The sequence below is a fragment of the Lethenteron reissneri genome, chromosome 2 (assembly GCF_015708825.2).
Source record: "Lethenteron reissneri isolate LAM-NWPU_2019-01 chromosome 2, ASM1570882v1, whole genome shotgun sequence".
Taxonomy (NCBI): Eukaryota; Metazoa; Chordata; class Hyperoartia; order Petromyzontiformes; family Petromyzontidae; genus Lethenteron; species Lethenteron reissneri.
Genome location: NC_083780.1, coordinates 7,016,502 through 7,034,556, shown reverse-complemented (window position 1 = coordinate 7,034,556; position 18,055 = coordinate 7,016,502). Strand labels below are relative to the sequence as shown.

At 54.9% G+C, this 18,055-nt stretch overlaps 1 protein-coding gene across 2 annotated transcripts in view; it reads right to left on the bottom strand.

Annotated features, from left to right (window-relative positions):
* The window catches only part of LOC133342014 (low-density lipoprotein receptor-related protein 6-like), a 90,722-nt gene that overhangs the window by 11,612 nt on the left and 61,055 nt on the right, over positions 1-18,055 (bottom strand). For both annotated transcript variants that reach the window (XM_061550884.1, XM_061550893.1), the window contains exons 12-23: positions 17,286-17,512; positions 15,401-15,585; positions 14,430-14,626; positions 13,158-13,287; positions 12,541-12,743; positions 9,787-9,986; positions 8,935-9,125; positions 6,000-6,209; positions 5,311-5,436; positions 4,461-4,697; positions 1,899-2,006; positions 841-1,185 (exon numbers count right to left, since the gene is read on the bottom strand). In XM_061550884.1, the coding sequence (XP_061406868.1) occupies positions 841-1,185; positions 1,899-2,006; positions 4,461-4,697; positions 5,311-5,436; positions 6,000-6,209; positions 8,935-9,125; positions 9,787-9,986; positions 12,541-12,743; positions 13,158-13,287; positions 14,430-14,626; positions 15,401-15,585; positions 17,286-17,512 (2,359 nt within the window). The remainder of the gene's footprint in view (positions 1-840; positions 1,186-1,898; positions 2,007-4,460; positions 4,698-5,310; positions 5,437-5,999; positions 6,210-8,934; positions 9,126-9,786; positions 9,987-12,540; positions 12,744-13,157; positions 13,288-14,429; positions 14,627-15,400; positions 15,586-17,285; positions 17,513-18,055) is intronic.

Below are 18,055 nucleotides of genomic sequence, written 5' to 3'. Positions count from 1 at the left end.
TTCCACTTTTTGTGTTTAATTTGCTGCTGTCCCTTGTCCCCGCACCTACGATTAGCACGGTTGGCTACGTACTACGGAGCGAAAGAGGTTCAACTTATTGTACATACATTACGTTATGCCGGTTCACGTAAAGCAATAGGTGGGCCACGAGGTGTTTGAATCTATGGAGAAGAAGGGGGGGCTCCCCCCCACTTGCCCCTACCACTGAACAAAATTAATTCACTGACAAAAAAGAAATACACGATGCAGTAAGAATCCCTGGCGAGCCAGGGTCTGGCTAGCCAGGCCTTTTACTGCATGGCTAAATGTCCCAATAGAAATGTGTTTTTACTGCCGTGCAATTAATATTACCTTTCATCCGGTCGTGTGGGATAGCTTAACTGGAAAAAACACAAACGCAGTGACCAGGCGCTGGAGCATACAAAAAAAACTGTGGATCAAAAACAATTTCGAAATAGGCTTGAGAAAGCGATCATCATCGCCGCGGAATGTCGGGGACTCGTGCGACAATAAACTTTTGCCGCAGCAAACGCTCGACAAGATAAAAACCAACGGCGCGATTGTCGCGATATCGCCGTGACGAGCGCCAGCAACGACGCGGCGTAAGACGCAACAACAAAGCAACGGAGCAGGCGACCCCACACCCGACACCATGCGCGGCATCGTGAAGCGCGGCATCGTGAAATGCGACGGAGAAAAAAAAAAAACGAGCCGTGAGTTTGTGAGAACGCGTACCGGGCTTACGCGCCGTTCGTGGGAGTTCGTGTGAACTCGTAGCCCGACAAGCGGGCCGCAAAGCCCGTGAGGGAACGAGCGAGCGAGCGAGCCGGGCCAACTCACCCATGTGGCAACCGCCGTGAGCGCCCGAGCGGGGCATGAAGGCCAGCGGCGTGTGCACGGGCAGCCCCCCTCCCGCGCCGCCCCCAAAGCCGCCAGCGTGGCCCCCCGGGCCCAGGTCGGCGCCGACGATGACCCCGGCGGTGCCGCCGATGCCGCCGACGCCGCCGACGCCGCCGACGACGCCGCCGCCGCGCCGCCGCTGCCGCCGCCCGCGCAAACACAGCAGGTGCTGGCACACGAAGCAGGCGCCGGCGACCATGACGAGAGCCAGGAAGACGACGCCCACCACCGAGCTGATGGTGTAGCCGGCCGGCACGTGGCTGGACGGCGGCAGCGGAGTCAGCGCTGGAAGAAGCGACACCGGCATCATGTTCGCGTGCGCACGCACGCACGCACACACGCACGCACACACGCACGCACACACGCACACACGCACGGCCGAGCGTCGGCCTGCAAGCGCTGCCCAACTGTCCGTCGCCCGACGACCAAGGAGGCGGGGAGAAAAGATGGCGGAAGTTGTTGACGGCTCCGCTAGCGCGCCCCCATTTCCCGCGCTCGCTCCGTTTGTGGCAGGCAGCCCATCTAGCGAGCAGGGGGTAGGGTCAGAGGTCGCAAACGGGTTTTGATTCCTTACCCGTACCCGGCCGGGTATCGGGTAGGGTACGGGTATCGGGTACCCGATTGCGACCTCTGGGATGAAGCCATGTTGCAGGCGCGGGTGGGTTGATTCTAGGAACTTGGATTGTGAGAAGAGACAAGACGTTGGGAAATGAGTGACAAACAGTTACTCACCAGTGACTCACGGCCTTCTCACTCATTGGTTGGGGTGAGTTACGTGCGGCTACCCGTACCCGTACCCGGCCGCACCAGGGTCGCAAACGGGTACGGGTACCCGATTGCGACCTCCGGGTAGGGTAGAGGTGTGGTTTGCGTCCCCGAGACTGCATGCGAGAATGGCTGCTAAGAAGCCCCCCGTCAACCTTCCCACTCGACCGAGCGAGGGATTTGCTGTGGTGCCCCAAACCGCGAACGCCGCCGCCCCCCGCCACCAAACTCACGGCAGGCGTCTTCGTCAGAGGCGTCCGGGCAGTCGGCGGCGCCGTCGCAGCGCTGCCGTCGCAGCAGGCACTGCCCGCTGCCGCACTGGAACATGTCCCCCGGGCACTCTTGCCGCCACAACAAAAACGACAACAAAAACAACATAAACAACAACAACATAAACAACAAAAACAACAAAAACAATCACAGCGACAACGTCGACCGTCATTCGCCAATAAGTGGCGGTGACGTCACCACCACGGCGCTTGCCGCCAACACAGCAGCCACGGCAATCGCCCACTGCGGAAGAACAATTAAAACTCAACTCACGATACGACACTTGTTATGTTACCAGGTAGGGGCCCCCGCCGAGCTACGTGGCTCTTATTCAAAAGCGACCTGGCCGTCACAAACGACAGTTCGACGAAGTGGAAATTTATAGCAGCCAAAACACTCTTAAACGCAGAACAAGCGGACTGCTCCACTCAGCGACGACACGGGATGCCGCGGAATGGCTTACAAAATAAAGTAATCAATCATTGGCTTCTTTTTTTACTTTTACTCCATACAGAAAGGAGAAGCGAAAAGAGACGCCGGGAAGGGGGCGGGAGGAGTTACTCGTTCATCAACGGCGGGCCTGGCGTAGTGTTGGCCGCCCCCAACCCCCTCTCGCGTGCCCATGGCAGCTTTCGTAGGTTCTCGCCGACAGCACTTCACGGTTATCGTGCGCATCCATCACCCATTACCAGCACGATGTAAACGGGGCAGGAGCACCGTGTGGTGCCATCCACCCCCCCCCCCCCCCCCTTTTGACTTCGGTCGTCATCCTGGCAGCAGCAGCAGCAGCGGCAGCAGCGGCAGCAGCGGCGGTGGCAGCGGCAGCAGCGGCAGCAGCGGCGGCAGCAGCGGCAGCAGCGGCGGTGGCAGCTTTTGGCTATAGCATCGAACAGAGACGACGGTTGCCGCATCATCATCGCGAGGCGCTTTCGGATGCGCTCCTGCGGCCGTCTGGAACGCTCTCTCCCTTCCGACATTAGGAAGCCACTGGGAGCTGCACACTTTTTAATTGTCCAAGTTGACAAACCCAATTCTTTGAAAGCCGCTTTTTGCGTTGAGTTTTTTGTCCTTCCCCCGCACGCACCTTCGATGAGCACGCTTGGCTACGTACTGCCTTCAATAAATACACGAGTGTCGCCGTCGACGGACGGCTGTCCGGCCAAGGAGCACACGGGATTGGCCAAGTTTCCGCGAGGGGCACAAAGCGCACACAACGCGTTGGGCGTAGGCCTGAACCGTGTCGGACTACGGTGCCCTTTGCTGCGCTGCCCTCTGCTGCCCACAACGCCTACTGCACACGTGTTTAGCGCACAGCGGGTCACTCACCCCGTCACCGTTCAGGTTCAACCCCTACAACGGTGGCAAAAGAAGTTCAACATACATACACTTCAACATACACACACGCACTGGCGGAGCCAGTGGGGGGGGGGGGGGGGCACGTGCCCCATCCCCAATGATCCGATCAAAATCCCTAATTTCGATTGGATCATTGGGGTTTATGAGTAATAAATCGGCATGTTGCGTGCCAGGGACTATGAGATGATAGGACAATAGTCTGAGTGCATAATTGGCAATAAGTAACGGCAAAGCGGTTATAAGTGATTCACAGAATTGTGCGCAAGTTGCGTTTACAGGACACGACTTCCCTGCAGGCATTCACCTTCAGCGAGCGCGATGCCGATCACACAACGCGGTTCGAATTCGACCCTCGCCATCGCCGCACACGCCTCGAATAAGAATCAAGGGACAAGTTCTCGCTTTCTCTTGACTTACTAACAACTCCTCTATCATGTTTCATTGCTGGAGGGGTTGCCCCCCCCCTACCTGAACACCCTGGCTCCGCCATTGCACACACGTACTACACGGGGAGGGGCCGTTACTCTTTGGTTCTTTCGGTAAAGTCGCGTATAAAGATAAGATAATAAGTTAAATACTAGCATACGACGTTTCGATTGCAACACAAGCAATCATCATCAGGTATAAATGAAATGCCAATGTTTGTTCTCTCTCTATGTATCTCTGTGATATCTGTCTGCTTATATGTCTGTCTATGTCTCTGGTTCTGTGTTTAATCTCTCTCTCAAATTTAGCATTCTCAGGAAGAACGTAATCAACCAGGTAGGGTGTTGACTGTTATGTTATCCGACTCTCTGTTGTATTACATTCCGTTTCTAAGTATACTAGATTTGTGTTTCTATTTCATTTATATCTGATGACGATTGCTTGTGTTGCAATCGAAACGTCGTATGCTGGTATTTAATTCATTACTTTATCTTTACACGTCACTTTACCGAAAGAACCAAAGAGCAATTTCTGCAGTCACGAAAGCTCCAAAATTAATTCTAGATTTGATACAGCTGTCGTGGCTGTGACGGTACCACCTGAAGACGGAAGCTTGTGTTGCCTCCGAAACGTCGTGATTTTTATTTTATTTTTATTTTATTTAACTTTATAATGTTTTTACCTACGTGACTTTACCGAAAAAACCTAACAATACTCCAAAATTAAGTTCGAGGGGCCGTTACCGTAGCAACTGCTCTCGTCGGACATGTCCTGGCAGTCCGAGTCGCCGTTGCAGTGCAGCGCAGCATCCACGCACTGCCCGCTGCGACACTGGAACTGGGCGTCCGAGCACAGGGGGCAGTCGCGCTCGTCGCTCTGGTCGTCGCACTCGGCGTAGCCGTCGCAGCGCCACGCCAGTGGGATGCAGTCGATCTCGCCCGTCCAACACGCAAACTGCTCCGCGCTGCACGTCGGGTGCTCTGCGTGGGGGGCGACGGGGGTTATAACTGTTCATCAGCGGCGAGCGGCGGGTGCGGCGGTGGGTCCACTGCGTGCACCGCTACATATCTATGTCTACCAACACCCATCGAAAGGAAAGTTCCAACACGGACACCGCCGATTAGCACGGTCGGCTACGTGCGGTTTTTGAAAGAAGCGCAACACACGCACGGCCGTGTTGTTACGGGTACGGCGCACAGCGCGGGACGGAACGGAGACTCTGGGGTGTGGCTGGGACATGTGTCGAGAATGGAATCCGAGCGGATAGCGATAACTGCCCTACGGCGGGCACCGCAACGGAAGAGAGACCACGCGGGGCAGGCCGTAGACCATCTGGCGACGGCACCGTTCAAGACCAACTAAAGACCAAGGTGGGGGGGGGGGGGGGCGGCTGTCTTGGGGTGAAGCAGAGAAAGCTGCTAAAAGACCGTCCGGCACGGCGTGGCCTTGTTGCTGCCCGATGCTCCACGCAACGCCATATTGACGCGATCCAACCGAGGAGAGAAGAAAACGAGCCGTCGTCATTGTTCCGTGTGGAACTTTGCTTTCGCGTTCCGTCGCGCGCGCGCGCGCGCGAGCGAGCGCCACCCTCACCCCCACACGTGAGCTCGTTCTGCAGCAGCACGAGGTGGACGGGGCAGGAGCACCGCGTGGTGCCATCCCCCTTGACGATGCAGATGTGGGAGCAGCCGCCGTTGTCCCCAAAGCACGGGTGGCTCCCTGCGGTCCGAGCCACGTGGTGGGTGGAGGGGGACGGGACGGGGGGGGAGGGGGGGACAGGCGGGTGGCACAACGGGTGAGCGAGGAGCAACAGAGACGCGGCGAGCGGGAGACGGAGCGGCACCAGACTACGCGGCGAGGAGGCGCTGCGATTGGTCCGTCAAATCGACCGTCACCCGGCTCTCTTGTAAACTTTGGGGAGTTTTTTTTGCTTTTGTCATTTTGGTCACCCAGGCCACGCGGCGCTTGCAAATTAAAGGAATGGCGGGGGTTGAGCTGGGATGCATCTGTGAGGAGGGCGAACTGGTGAAAGGAGTGCGCATGTTGGGGATGAGTCTGATGGGGGGGGGGGGGGGGGGGGCGGACAGGCTGTGACCAGTTGTGATTTCTTCCTAAATGAACACGGAAATTCATTCATTGCGCGTAGCCGGCGAAGGGCCGTTGCCGCCTCTTAGCGATGACAGCATCCGCGTAAACTGCCCTTGCCGCTGCTGTACACCGGCGTCGAGCGATTTCTTTGATCCACGGATCACGGGGGGGTGGGGGGGGTGTGTGTCACTCACGGTAATGGGCGATGGGCATCTCGTGGGCGGTCAGCACGTCGGTGAGGTAGGGCATGCGCCCCTGCACCTTGGTGCGGCCGCCGCCGCCCTCCTTGGCCACACGCTCCATCAGCTGCTGCTGCCGGTCGATCCAGTAGAGGTGAGCGCCGAACACGGCGAGCCCCACGGGCTGCAGGATGTTCGACTCCTCCAGCACGATGCGGTTGGCCCCTGCGGCGATGGCGGTGGCGGCAGCAGCAGGGGCGGACGCACACGCACGCACGCACACAAAGCTCAAAGTTCTCCCCCCCCCAACCGGTGTAGCCTTAACAGACTGTTGGGGCAAGTGCTGTTAGCGAGCGGCACCTACGAAGGGAGGCACGGGTACACGACCGGGGGGGCGGGTGGGGCCGGCAACCACACCCGGCCGCCTTTGTCTCCCTCTGTGGCGATGTTGACACTGTCTTTGCCGTCGGCCCCCCCCCCTCTCCATCAGTCATTCTAACAATGGTCCTCTAGCCACCTCAAGTCTTTGGTATCAGTTGGGGATGTGACGATTAACGCACCCCCACCACCCCCCCCCCCCCCGCACCCCCCCACCCCCCCAGCCCCCCCCTTCCACCCCACCAACAGACGATCCAACGAATTGTCCCGACTGGAGGATGCGATCACTAGACTCAACAACCAATTTTTTTTATCTCTCTCGTCAGTTTGTACGGTTTAGTTTGCTCAACCAGCCTTAACGTAACATTTAAAGAAATAGCGGCGGGACCATTGGTACAAACGACAGGTATTGAAACCTCACAAACAATTCGGCGGTTGTGCTTTCGCTACGTTGCCCACACCTGAAGAAGGACGCTTGTGTTGCGCCCAAAACGTCATCATTTAATTTAGTTGTTTTCATTTATTTCATTTGATTTTCTAACCTACGTGACTTTACCGAAAAAACCAAAGAGTATGGATTCCTTGCAGTCACGAAAGCTTCAAATCTAGAATCGTAAGAATCGATTCAGCGTCGTCAGTTTGGCAACATCACCGGGGCGTGGAGGGGGGGGGGGCAGAGGTCGCAACCGGGTACCCGATACCCGTACCCTACCCGATACCCGGCTACCCATACCCAGCCGGGTACGGGTACCCGGCCGGGTACGGGTAGCCGTTTGCGACCCTGGTGCGGCCGGGTACGGGTAGGCCGTGAGTCACTGGTGAGTAACCGTTTGTCACTCATTTCGGGTAGGGTACGGGTACTGGTAGGGAACGGGTACCCGTACCCAGCCGGGTAAGGGTACCTATTTGCGACCCTGGTGCGGCCGGGTACGGTTACGGGTAAGGAATCAAAACCCGCTTGCGACCTCTGGGGGGGGGGGGGGGGGGGGGTTTCCCCACCCCGTGATGCGAAGAGATACCTACAAAAATGTTAAACTGAGGAAACTTTTCAAGACCTCTTGATTTCACAAACAAGGGGGGGGAAATCCTGGCATGCGACGTGGCCACCCGCCGCGGCACGGGTCGCCACAACGCCGTCGCCAGGAATAACATCAAAGCCCGCGCATCTTTCCCACGCCCCCCGGCGATGACACGGCACAGCCACCCGCGCTCGCCGTGGACTCAAGTTTATTTTGTTTCGCTCCACTTACGACGGTCCCCTTTGTCCACTCGCCTGGCTGCTTTACACGGAGACATCCGTGGTGCGCGAGAACCGCGGCAGCGACGACTACGACGGTGACGGCCACGGCGACAAAACAAAAACATCGATGGTGCAGAGAACGAGGAGTACGGGACGCTACAGGAATATTGCGCGCACTAAACTTGTGTTTTCCTTCCTTCGCAGGTAAGGCCCACTGAGCTATGTAGCTCCAGCGGCTTCCTAACGTCTGTCCCTCCACATGAAAAGAAAACAGATCCGTGCGGACACTTCACTGGTGTCCGCCTTTCTTCATTCCCCGTGGGTTTACCTCTGGGTACTCCAGTTTTGTGATTATACTCGCTTCAAAGCGTTTGAAGCGTGGGCGCGCCAGTTGGGGACCCGCGCCTGTGTTTTTATCCCATCGATTCTTTCTGGTTGACGTTCATTCTCTCGGGCAGGATATTTTGAAAATGTTCCTAATCCTTCATCATCATTAGAATCGATTCAGCGTCGTCAGTTTGGCAACATCACCGGGGCGTGGAGGGGGGGGGGCAGAGGTCGCAACCGGGTACCCGATACCCGTACCCTACCCGATACCCGGCTAGTACCAAAATTTAATAATAGGGTTTTTCCCCCTTTTTTTTTTCTGGCAACAAAACCGACACCTTTTTACGAGGATTCACGTCTGCATTAACCACAATACTTGAGGTCAAAATGCAAACGAAAAACACGCTCTGATAATATCTGTGCATTGTCCTTGAAACTGATTGGTCCACACCAGAGACGGCTTTCTTTTGGGCCTTGTCTCAATAAGTGCTAGACCAGAGGACGCCGTGGATTCGGACGTCGCTTCCATGGAGTCCGATCCTTGACGCACAAATGCGGTCACGGCCTTGTGACCGGTGCTCTTTAACGATGTTGCCACGCAGAATACGTTTTGATCTCAACACGAGCTCTCCGGCAGACGAAAGTGGCACGGTTTAGTTAGTTGTGCCGCCACGCTGGAGAGATGTGAACTACCCCGCCCGGTAATGAAGGAGGTCGTCGTGGGTTCGATCTCGACGCCCGTTTTATATTTAGAGATCACGTGGAATTTTCTCCGGGTCCTCCGGTTTGTCCCTCTGCATTTGGAATCAACATCACACGTCTGGAGCATTTGGCTGCTATGAAATTTCCACAGGACGATGCCAAGCCGCCACCTTTCGCTGAGCTATCATTTGCGATCGCCAGGTCGCTTCTGAAAAAGGGCCACGATACGTAGCGCCCTCAGCGGGGCCTCACCTGGTAAAAATACAAATAGTAGCGGTACAAGAACTCGGGAGTCAAACGCACCGTTGAGGTCACTGCACTCGATACGCTTGAGCTCGGCATCGGCCCAGTAGAGTCGCCCGGGAGCGTTGTCCACCGCCAGCGCGGAGGGGCGACTCAGGCCGCTGGTGAAGAGCACCTCCCGCTCCGTGCCGTCCAGGGAGGCGCGCTCGATACGCGGAGCCCGGTCCTGCAGGTTCGTGATGTACATGTACCTGCAAGGGCCAACGTGTTTACGCGTGGGTTAGCGCAGATGTGCGATATACGCCTAGCTGCGAAGGCAAACGGGTTTCGCCGATCCGGTAAAATCATTGCCACCGCATTCTAAGATCACGGAGCTGTGCCGCCACTTCTTGGCCACGGCGCAGCCAAGCGAGGTTTGGGAATTTCTCAATGACGCCGCGGACCAATCGACCGGCGCTCCCCTCTTCCGCGTGCACCTCGTCTACAATAACAACAATAAAAAAAGCCGCCATTCGCTACTAAGTGGCGGTGACGTCACCACGGCGCTCGTGCCAGGCTAAGTGCACGTTGAGGCCACGTGAAGTTCAAAAGGCCCGCTGGCAGGTCACAGAACAGACCCAGGTGCCATGAGTTGCTGACTGAAATGACTGGCTGTTGCACCCTCTGTGCCCCCGACTCTGCCAAGTTCCTCGTTTCTGTGAGCGTCGCCCCTCTGTCCCTCCGTTGTTGCTGGAGGGCGACTGCCTCCGACTGCCCAGTAGCAGCAGCGTCCTTCACGAGCCTCCTCCACAGAGGCCGACCTTGATGACACCGCTGGCACCAGTCGTCGGCAAAGTCCACTCAGCTCCACCTCGCCAAGCACCCGCTCCCCCCCAACCACCACCAACCCCCCCCACCCCCGGCCACGCTCACCCCCTCTCCGGGTTCACGACGATGGAGCGGGGCCGATCGGCGCCCCCGCCGAGCACCACCCCGACGGGGCGCCCGTCCAGGCGCGTCACGTTCACCACGTTGGTGCTCTCGCACGTCCAGTAGATGGCGCGGCTGTACACGTCCAGGCTGAGGTCGAACGGCTGCGAGCCGCCACCCCACGCCGCCACCAGCGTCCACAGCTGCGCGCAAGCACGCACGAGCACGCATGCACGCACGCGGTGTGTGAGGTTTATTTATAATGGAGGAATCTGATGAGATATGAAGCTCTTTTTGATGTGCAGTTGGGACAGGTCAGAACGTTACAACAACAAACACAATGCAAAAATACCAAAACAGTGCCAAGTATAGGAAAGGTAAGCAAATCACTTAAAAATAGAACTACAGTAAAACCTTGGATTGCGAGTAACTTGGTCTGCGAGTGTTTTGCAAGACGAGCAAATTTTTAAAATAAATATTAATTTGATAAACGAGCGAGGTCTTGCAATACGAGTAGTACGTGTATACGCTTTGTCTGCCGAGCGTCACGTGATCACAACCGATATACGAGTGCTTTGGATTATAAACACGTTTCCAGAACGAATTATGCTCGCAATCCAAGGTTTTACTGTACAAATAAAACTAACTCATTTTTTTTTATCTTACCAGGTAAAGCCCACTGAGTTATTCGCTTCCTATAAGAAGCGACCAGGCCACAAATGATAGCTCAACAAAGTGGCTTATCAAGTGGACATTTATAGCAGCCAAATATTCTCAATATTTGGCTGCTATAATGCGCATGGAAAAACAGGAGGACTCGGGAGAAAGATCCACGCGACCACGGGGAGAACACGCAAAACTCTTAATATACAGGCGTCGGGGTTAGGATCGTACCCACGGCCTCCTGCATACCAGGCGAGGTAGTCAACATCTTGACATCGTGGCGCAGACACCAGCAAGTATTGCACGTACCACCCCCCATCCCCGACATCGGGCAGTTCAATGCAAGAGAATGCCCTTAAAAGCGCACCGCTTGAAAATTAGATACATTTTTTCCGCGGTTCCAGACGTAGGAGTCGTCGGTGCAGAATCAATGTTTACTCGGCTCTTCACAATACAGCTGACCACCCACGAGATAAAGTCGGCGGGGATGTTTTACACAGCAGTGGACTCAAGCGAACGAGTCTCAACAGGAGTCGACGAGGTTTACTTTAAACACAACAAAGATTTTACCCGTATAGTCTGAACAGACTGTTGGGGCAAGTGCTGTTAGCAAACAACTAATGAAGACCGGTAGTAGGCACATGAGGGGGTGGGTGGCCAACACCACGCCCGGCCGCCTTTGTCTCCCTAATTGCGATGTTTTACACACCGCACCAGGTACTCATTTGAGGCCGAGTCGACCTAGGGGATGCCCAGTACCGGTTCAGATAACCGTCACTGGTGTTGGTCGTGAGCGGGAATTGAACTCGAGGTCGCCGGGTTCGTAGTGCAGCACGCTAACCACTACACTATGCATGATAAACACACACACACACACGCGCAATATTATACAACATTAACACACTGTCAGCCCACCCCCCAACCACCCCCCCCCCACCCCGTAACCGGTACATCACATTAAATATAAACACACACACATGCACACGGATGGATGGCAGGCGGTCAAAACTGTTTGACAAGATTAATGAAAGCAAGTCTCCACCAATAAACATTGCAGAGTTGTTTTATAAACCCAGCTTCATCAACTTTGTTTAAACACCCATGGCTATGTCGCGTAAGCGCAGTAAAACACAACGGGGCTCACCCTATGTACATCGTCCATAACAGAGATTTTTTTGGGGTTAGATCGCGTAAATATAAATGCGTCGTCAAACCCGCCACCACCCGACGCAGCCAACTAGTGAGGGCTGTCACGTAAACAGAAGGTGCCAATTCGTCACTAGTACAGCACGCCGGTGTGTTGGAGAGTAAAACCTCTATTATGGATAATATTGGACGTGAATGCCTGAGTGTAGCGACATCGCTGCATGTCAACAGGCTGTGGGTGGGTGTAGTACCGGCCCTAGAGGGACCCGGTTTGCGCTGAATAATAGCGCTGGATGGCACCACGCGTTGAGTGCAGCGCCGACCCTACAGGACAGGGTGTGTGGGTACCGATGCGAGGGCTGGAACTGCTTCTCTTTGGCGAGGCGTGTGATGTTAGCTGGTATTGATGTTGCTACTCGCAACTGCTTTTCCAGGTTTGCTCCTAGATTTGTTGAATTTCGAGTCCCGCCTGCGGTTGCCTTGGCAGGGCCACACCAAATGATTTTACTGGTAGGAACCTCTTGGTGACACCAGCCCACAGGGGATTATTCTGTCCGTCCCTCCTGCATCCAAAAATGGGAGGGGTGGGGCTGGGTGGAGAGGGGCTGGGTGGGGAGGGTCTGGGTGGGGAGGGGCTGGGTGGGGAGAGTGGGGCTGGGTGGGGGGTGGGAGGGGTGGGGCTTGGTGGGGAGGGGCTGGTCACCCCGTGGTGCCCTTATAAAACTCAACGTTTAACCTACTCACGCCGGCTTGTGCCCGCCCTCACAGTCGGCCATATTTGCGGAATACACCACGCCGCTGTTGACCCTGCAGGCCATTGACCGAGCATCCCAACGTTCCTACCAGCTCCCTCCGCAGGAATGTGTTCGGGCCTCGTGCGGCCAGCGGGCCGGACGTTCCCCACCCTCTGCTGTAGGCCAAGCAAAGACGGGGGCGGCGAGCACACACCTGTGTGCCGTCCTCGCGGGCACGACGGATGGTGCCCTGGCGCCCCTCCACCCAGTAGATGAGCTTGTCCAGGGGGTCGTAGTCGACGGCGCGCACGCTGCGCAGGGACGGCAGCGGCAGCACGATGTCGGGGCTCTGCAGGTCGTCGAGCAGCATGCGGTTCACGGCCGTGCGCTGGCTGAACAGCAGGAACGACGTGGGCGCTGGCGGTGAACGGGACACGGTGGGGGGAGGCAAGAAGGCACGGTGAGAATACAACGTCGCCCATCTGTCGTTCGGGTTTCCACACGGCGGTGAGCTTGTCGGGCGGTACCTCCGATTGGCACAGTTGGCTATGAGGAAGCCACTGGAGGCGATGCACTTTTAAATAATCCAGATTGAAAATTCACTTCTTTAGGAGCTGCTTTTTCGTGTTCAGTTTGTTGTCCAGCCTCCCGCGACTTCCGAATAGCGTCGGTCGGCTACGTACGGCGGGGAGGAAGTTCAACGTACGTACATACGGGACATCGCAGGCTGGAGGGAACGTGCAACCGCTCAACCAGAGCAAACGCAGCGGCAAATCATTATCACGAACTACGGTTCCCGCACGGGGTGGGGGGGGGGGGGAGATAACTCACGTGAGCAGGTGCGGTTGTCGGCGTTGAGGGTGTAGTGAGCCGGGCAGCCGCACACGTAGCTCCCGCCAGGCCTCGCCAGGCACAGGTGGGAGCACTGGCCGTTCCCCATGACGCACGCGTTCCATCCGCCCTGTCGAGACGCGCGCACGACACGACAAGCGAGCTTAGCACGTAGGTTTTTCGCAGGCAAGTTTGGCCAACCGTTGGTACGAAGACGGTCAACCGTATCGCACGCTTTCAGGTGCGCTTCTGCGGCCGTCTGGAACGCTCTTCGTTCTGATGTTAGGAAGCCACTGGAGCTGGGCACTTTTCAATCATGTAGATTGAAAACGAATGTTTTCTATACAACTGCTTTTTGTGTTTAGTTTCGCGACCAATATCATCAATAATACAGGTTCTTTTGGGTTTGATCGTGTAAATATAAACGCGTCGTTAAAACCGCGACCACCTGACACGGGCAATTAGTAAGGTTTGTCACGTACACAGAACGTGCCAAATCGTTACGAGTACAACTAGTAACGGTACTAATTGGCTGTGTCGGATGGTGGTGGGTTTAACGACACATTTATACTTAAGCGATCTAACCCAAAAACCTCTATTGTGGATAAGGGTCCTCGCGCCTGCGAGTGCGTACGGTTACACACTTTCACAGTACACGACCGCGTGTGTGCGTACAACCATGTGTTTGCCCCCGATACACACCTGTGTGTGCGTGGGTGTGAAAAACGTGTGCGGAGCAGCGATCCGAGTTCGATTCCCGCTCACGGCCAACGTCGGCGACGATTATTCGAACCGGTCCCGGGCCTCCCCTAGGTCGACTCAGCATCAAATGAGTACCTGGTGCGGCGTGTAAACATCGCCACTGGGGAGTCAAAGGCGGGCCCGGGCGTGGTGCTGGCGACCCCATCCACTCGTGTGCCGTGCCATGCCTTCATAGGTGCTGCTCGCTAACAGCACTTGCCCCACCGGTCTGTTGAGGCTACACGGGGGGATCTTTGTCTTTTCGCGTGGGTCCCCACGTTGTTCTCAAAGTGCACCGAGCAAGGCAAGAGCGCGGCGGGGACGCCGCCGTGGTCAATGCTGTACCACCCACCCCCACCCACCGTGTACCGTTCCGTCCATCAAAGGAGCTCGCTAACAGCACTTGCTATACGGGGGGGGGGGGTGGGGTATCTTCGCCTAGTGCGTGCCTGGTACGCGTCCACCTGTCCGGAGTGTGCACAGCGGTTGCTCGGTGCGTGGACTGCGCGTGCCGCGCCCGCCGCTGCTCACCTGCCGGCTCGAGTGGAACACCAGGATGTCCATGACGTCGTCCAGCTGCGACTGGATGAGCGTGCGGTTTTTGCCGTCCGTCTTGTTGGCGCGCTCGATGCTGCGCCGCGTCCAGTCCGTCCAGAAGATGTAGTCCTGGTACTGGGTGAGGCCGAACGGGTGCGGAAGGTCGTCCGCGATCACGCCCCGGTTTTCTCCTGGTTGCAAATCACCGCCGCCGCCGCCACGATCATTACTCGCAGTCGGGATGGTTTGAAATGAGTGTTCTTCACTAATTGTCAGAGGGAAGCCGCTTTCGCCGATAAGACATCGTCAGTGTGAGGGCCGCCACACATTTGATCCCACTGTTGGGTTTGACAGCAGCACGATGATGATGGGAGGGTGTTGTTTTCACTTTGTGTGTGTTGCCAGGGGGCCACATGTCAAGGGGCCGCACTCAAGGCCACCGGGGGCTGTCAGTGGCCCGTGGTGGCGTTGCGATGAAGAACGCGCCTTTTGGCGTCATCTGGTCCAACCCGTTGGAGACTAGGCTCTAAGGAAAGCTGTCTCGGGTGTGGGCCAATCAACATCAAGGACAGTGCACATTATCAGAGTTATGTTTTTTGTTTGCATTATGACTAGCAGGTATTGTGGTCTATACAAACATGACTCCTTGTAAAAAAAAAAGGTGTCAGTTTTGTTGCCAGATAGAAGGGTAAAAAAACAATTATCATATTTTTTACTGGCAAATGAGGTTCCAATGATGAAGAACACCGTTATGAGCAAAACGCTGCCAGGACACCGGATGTTATTGGCAAGAGTATTCCGTCAAAACAATGAGATGCAAAAAGAGCCATATTGTACACAGACTGATTACGCATTACTGCCGAGCATTTATGGGTAAATGGTTTTGAGACTGATTTCAGCTTTGCTGGTTAAAGGGCAACTTCATGACGATCAATATTAGAAGAACTGTACAAGCGGCGGCCTACCCAGCAAGTCAGAAGACTCGATGAGGTAGGTGTCCAGGTCGGCCCAGTAGAGGCGGCGCGCCGCGTAGTCGATGGTGAGGCCGTTGGTGCGGCCCACGTTGGTGAGCAGCACGCGGCGCTCCGTGCCGTCCATGCAGGCGCGCTCCACGCGTGGCCGCCCGCCCCACTCGGTCCAGTACATGTAGCTGCACACGCGCCAACGGGAGAGGGCCGCACACGGGAGGGGGACGCAACTCAAATAAAACCAAGCACTGGAACTATGAACTATGTTTTATTTCTAGATTTGAAGCTTTCGTGACTGCAAGTATTAATATTCTTAGGTTCTTTCGGTAAAGTCACGTAGGTAAAAAATTAAAATTAATAAAAGTAAAATAAAAGTAAAATAAAAATCACGACGTTTCGGAGGCAACACAAGCTTCCGTCTTCAGGTGGAATCGTCACAGCACGATAGCTGTACTTGATACACGATAGCTGTACTTGATACAGCTATCGTGCTGTGACGGTTCCACCTGAAGACGGAAGCTTGTGTTGCCTCCGAAACGTCGTGATTTTTATTTTACTTTTATTTTACTTTAATTAATTTAAATTTTTTACCTATGTGACTTTACCGAAATAACCTAAGAATGTGTTTTATTTGACCAAGGTAAGGCCCCCACTTGCCTGGTAAACGTCTTGACGACGACATAAGAAACTGGTTCCAGATAGACGGTGCACCACTTGGCACGGGTACAGAGGAAAGTGGAAGGAAATAACGAAATGTCCAGTGGACACCGAAGATTGTGATGTTGATGATGCAGATCCACTGAGCTACAGAGCTCGTTTTACACGCTTTCATTTTACTCATTCTGTCCGTTGTTGTTGTCGTTGTTGTTGTCGTTGTTGTATCCTCAAATCTTGTAACTCAATTTTAACCCACGTCCCAATGTGGTATCGACTGCAAACTTGGTATACTTATGTCATACAGATGACAATACTATATTCTATCATAAAAAAATATATATTTTTTTACATTATTTTTTTATATGTTATGTTTCGGCTTGGGTCTAATTGTCCATGGTCAAGTGACGCTGGCTGTAATTGGCCACGGTCCGTTACGTGATGGCAAGCTTCGGGGTCACTTCCTGGAGTTGTGGAGTTCTCCCATTACTAGTACATTTCAAAAAAGCGTGTTTAAAAAAAAGTTTTTTAAAATATTACTTATTTATTCACAAGCGACCTGGCTACCACAAATGATAGCTCAATGAAGTGGATTATTATTATCACGTGCAAAATTAACGCTGCCAAATACTCTTAAGCGCGTGATGTTGATTCTAAATGTGGAAGGAAAAGAAAACGGAGGATCCGGAGGAAAATCCATGCGATTACGGGGGAGAACGTGCAAACTCCAAATATACAGGCGTCAGGGTCGGGATCGAACTCAAGACATCATGGAAACCAGGTGAGGTAGCTAACATCTTACAGCGCTAGTACTGCAGTAGCTGCATAACCAACGAGCTCAATGGGGCTTTAAAAAAGTTGAGTTTCATTTGGATATTTTTGTTAAAGTGATTCGTTTATCCTTTCTCCTGCACTTCCGTTGTGTCTTTGTATCGTTTGTTGTTGTAACGGTCTGACCCACGCGCCTACTGGACATCTGCGAAAAAAAGAGCTTCGCGACTCATTGGATTTGTCCAGTACAAATAAATAAATAACCGGGTTCCGTGGCGCGGACCGCCGGGAAATTAATCCCCGAAATAAATCACGGCCCCTTTCCGCTCACGAAATTAAGTCACGGGCCGTATCACCCACCCCTGGCCCTACGCGCGTCACATGCCCAGGCGCCCTACATCCCACGGTCTCCCCAAGATTAAACGGGATAGTGGGCAACGTCGCTTGCGAGCGTTACCCTTCGACAGGATCGAGCGCCAGCGCGCGCGGATTGTCCAGGTCCTTCCACACGAGCACGGCGCGGTGCGCCCCGTCCTGGCGCGCCACCTCGATGCGGTTCGTCATCGTGTCCGCCCAGTACAAGTTCTTGCCCAGCCAGTCCACGGCCATGCCCTCGGGGTAGTCCAGCCCAAACTCGATGACCGTCGCCATCGCGCTGCCGTTCATGTACGCGCGGCTGATCGTCTGCGGGAACGAAGGAGGTTTCATTGCCGGACGTGAAACAAACAAACAAGCAAAAAGCAGGGGACGATAAATTTTACCTCGCCGAATAGCCTGCGAAGGAGCAATACGTACGACAGGTTTCACTTGCCAACGAATGCCGAAATGCGACGGGAGCGGGCGCAATAGCTTGGTGCAGCGGTTCCCAACCGGTTCCCAACCGCTGCACCAAGAAGTGACCTGGCCACGTATGATAGCTCAAAAAAGTGTCTTATCACGTGGAAATGTAGCCAAATAGAGTACTGTAAAGGCACGTTGATTCTAAATGTGGAGGGAAAAACCTGAGGACCCGGAGAAAAATCCGCACGACCACGGCAAGAGCAAGAGACACGCAAACTCCAAATATACAGCAGCAGGCGTCGGGGTTAACAGAATCGAACCCACGATCTCCTGCGTGCCAGGCGAGGGAGTTAACATCTCCTAGCAAACTCGGCGCCGAGCAAAGGGCTCCGCGCCCTCGAAAAGGTTGGGAACCGCCGGCATGGCGGACGTCGTCTTAACGAAACG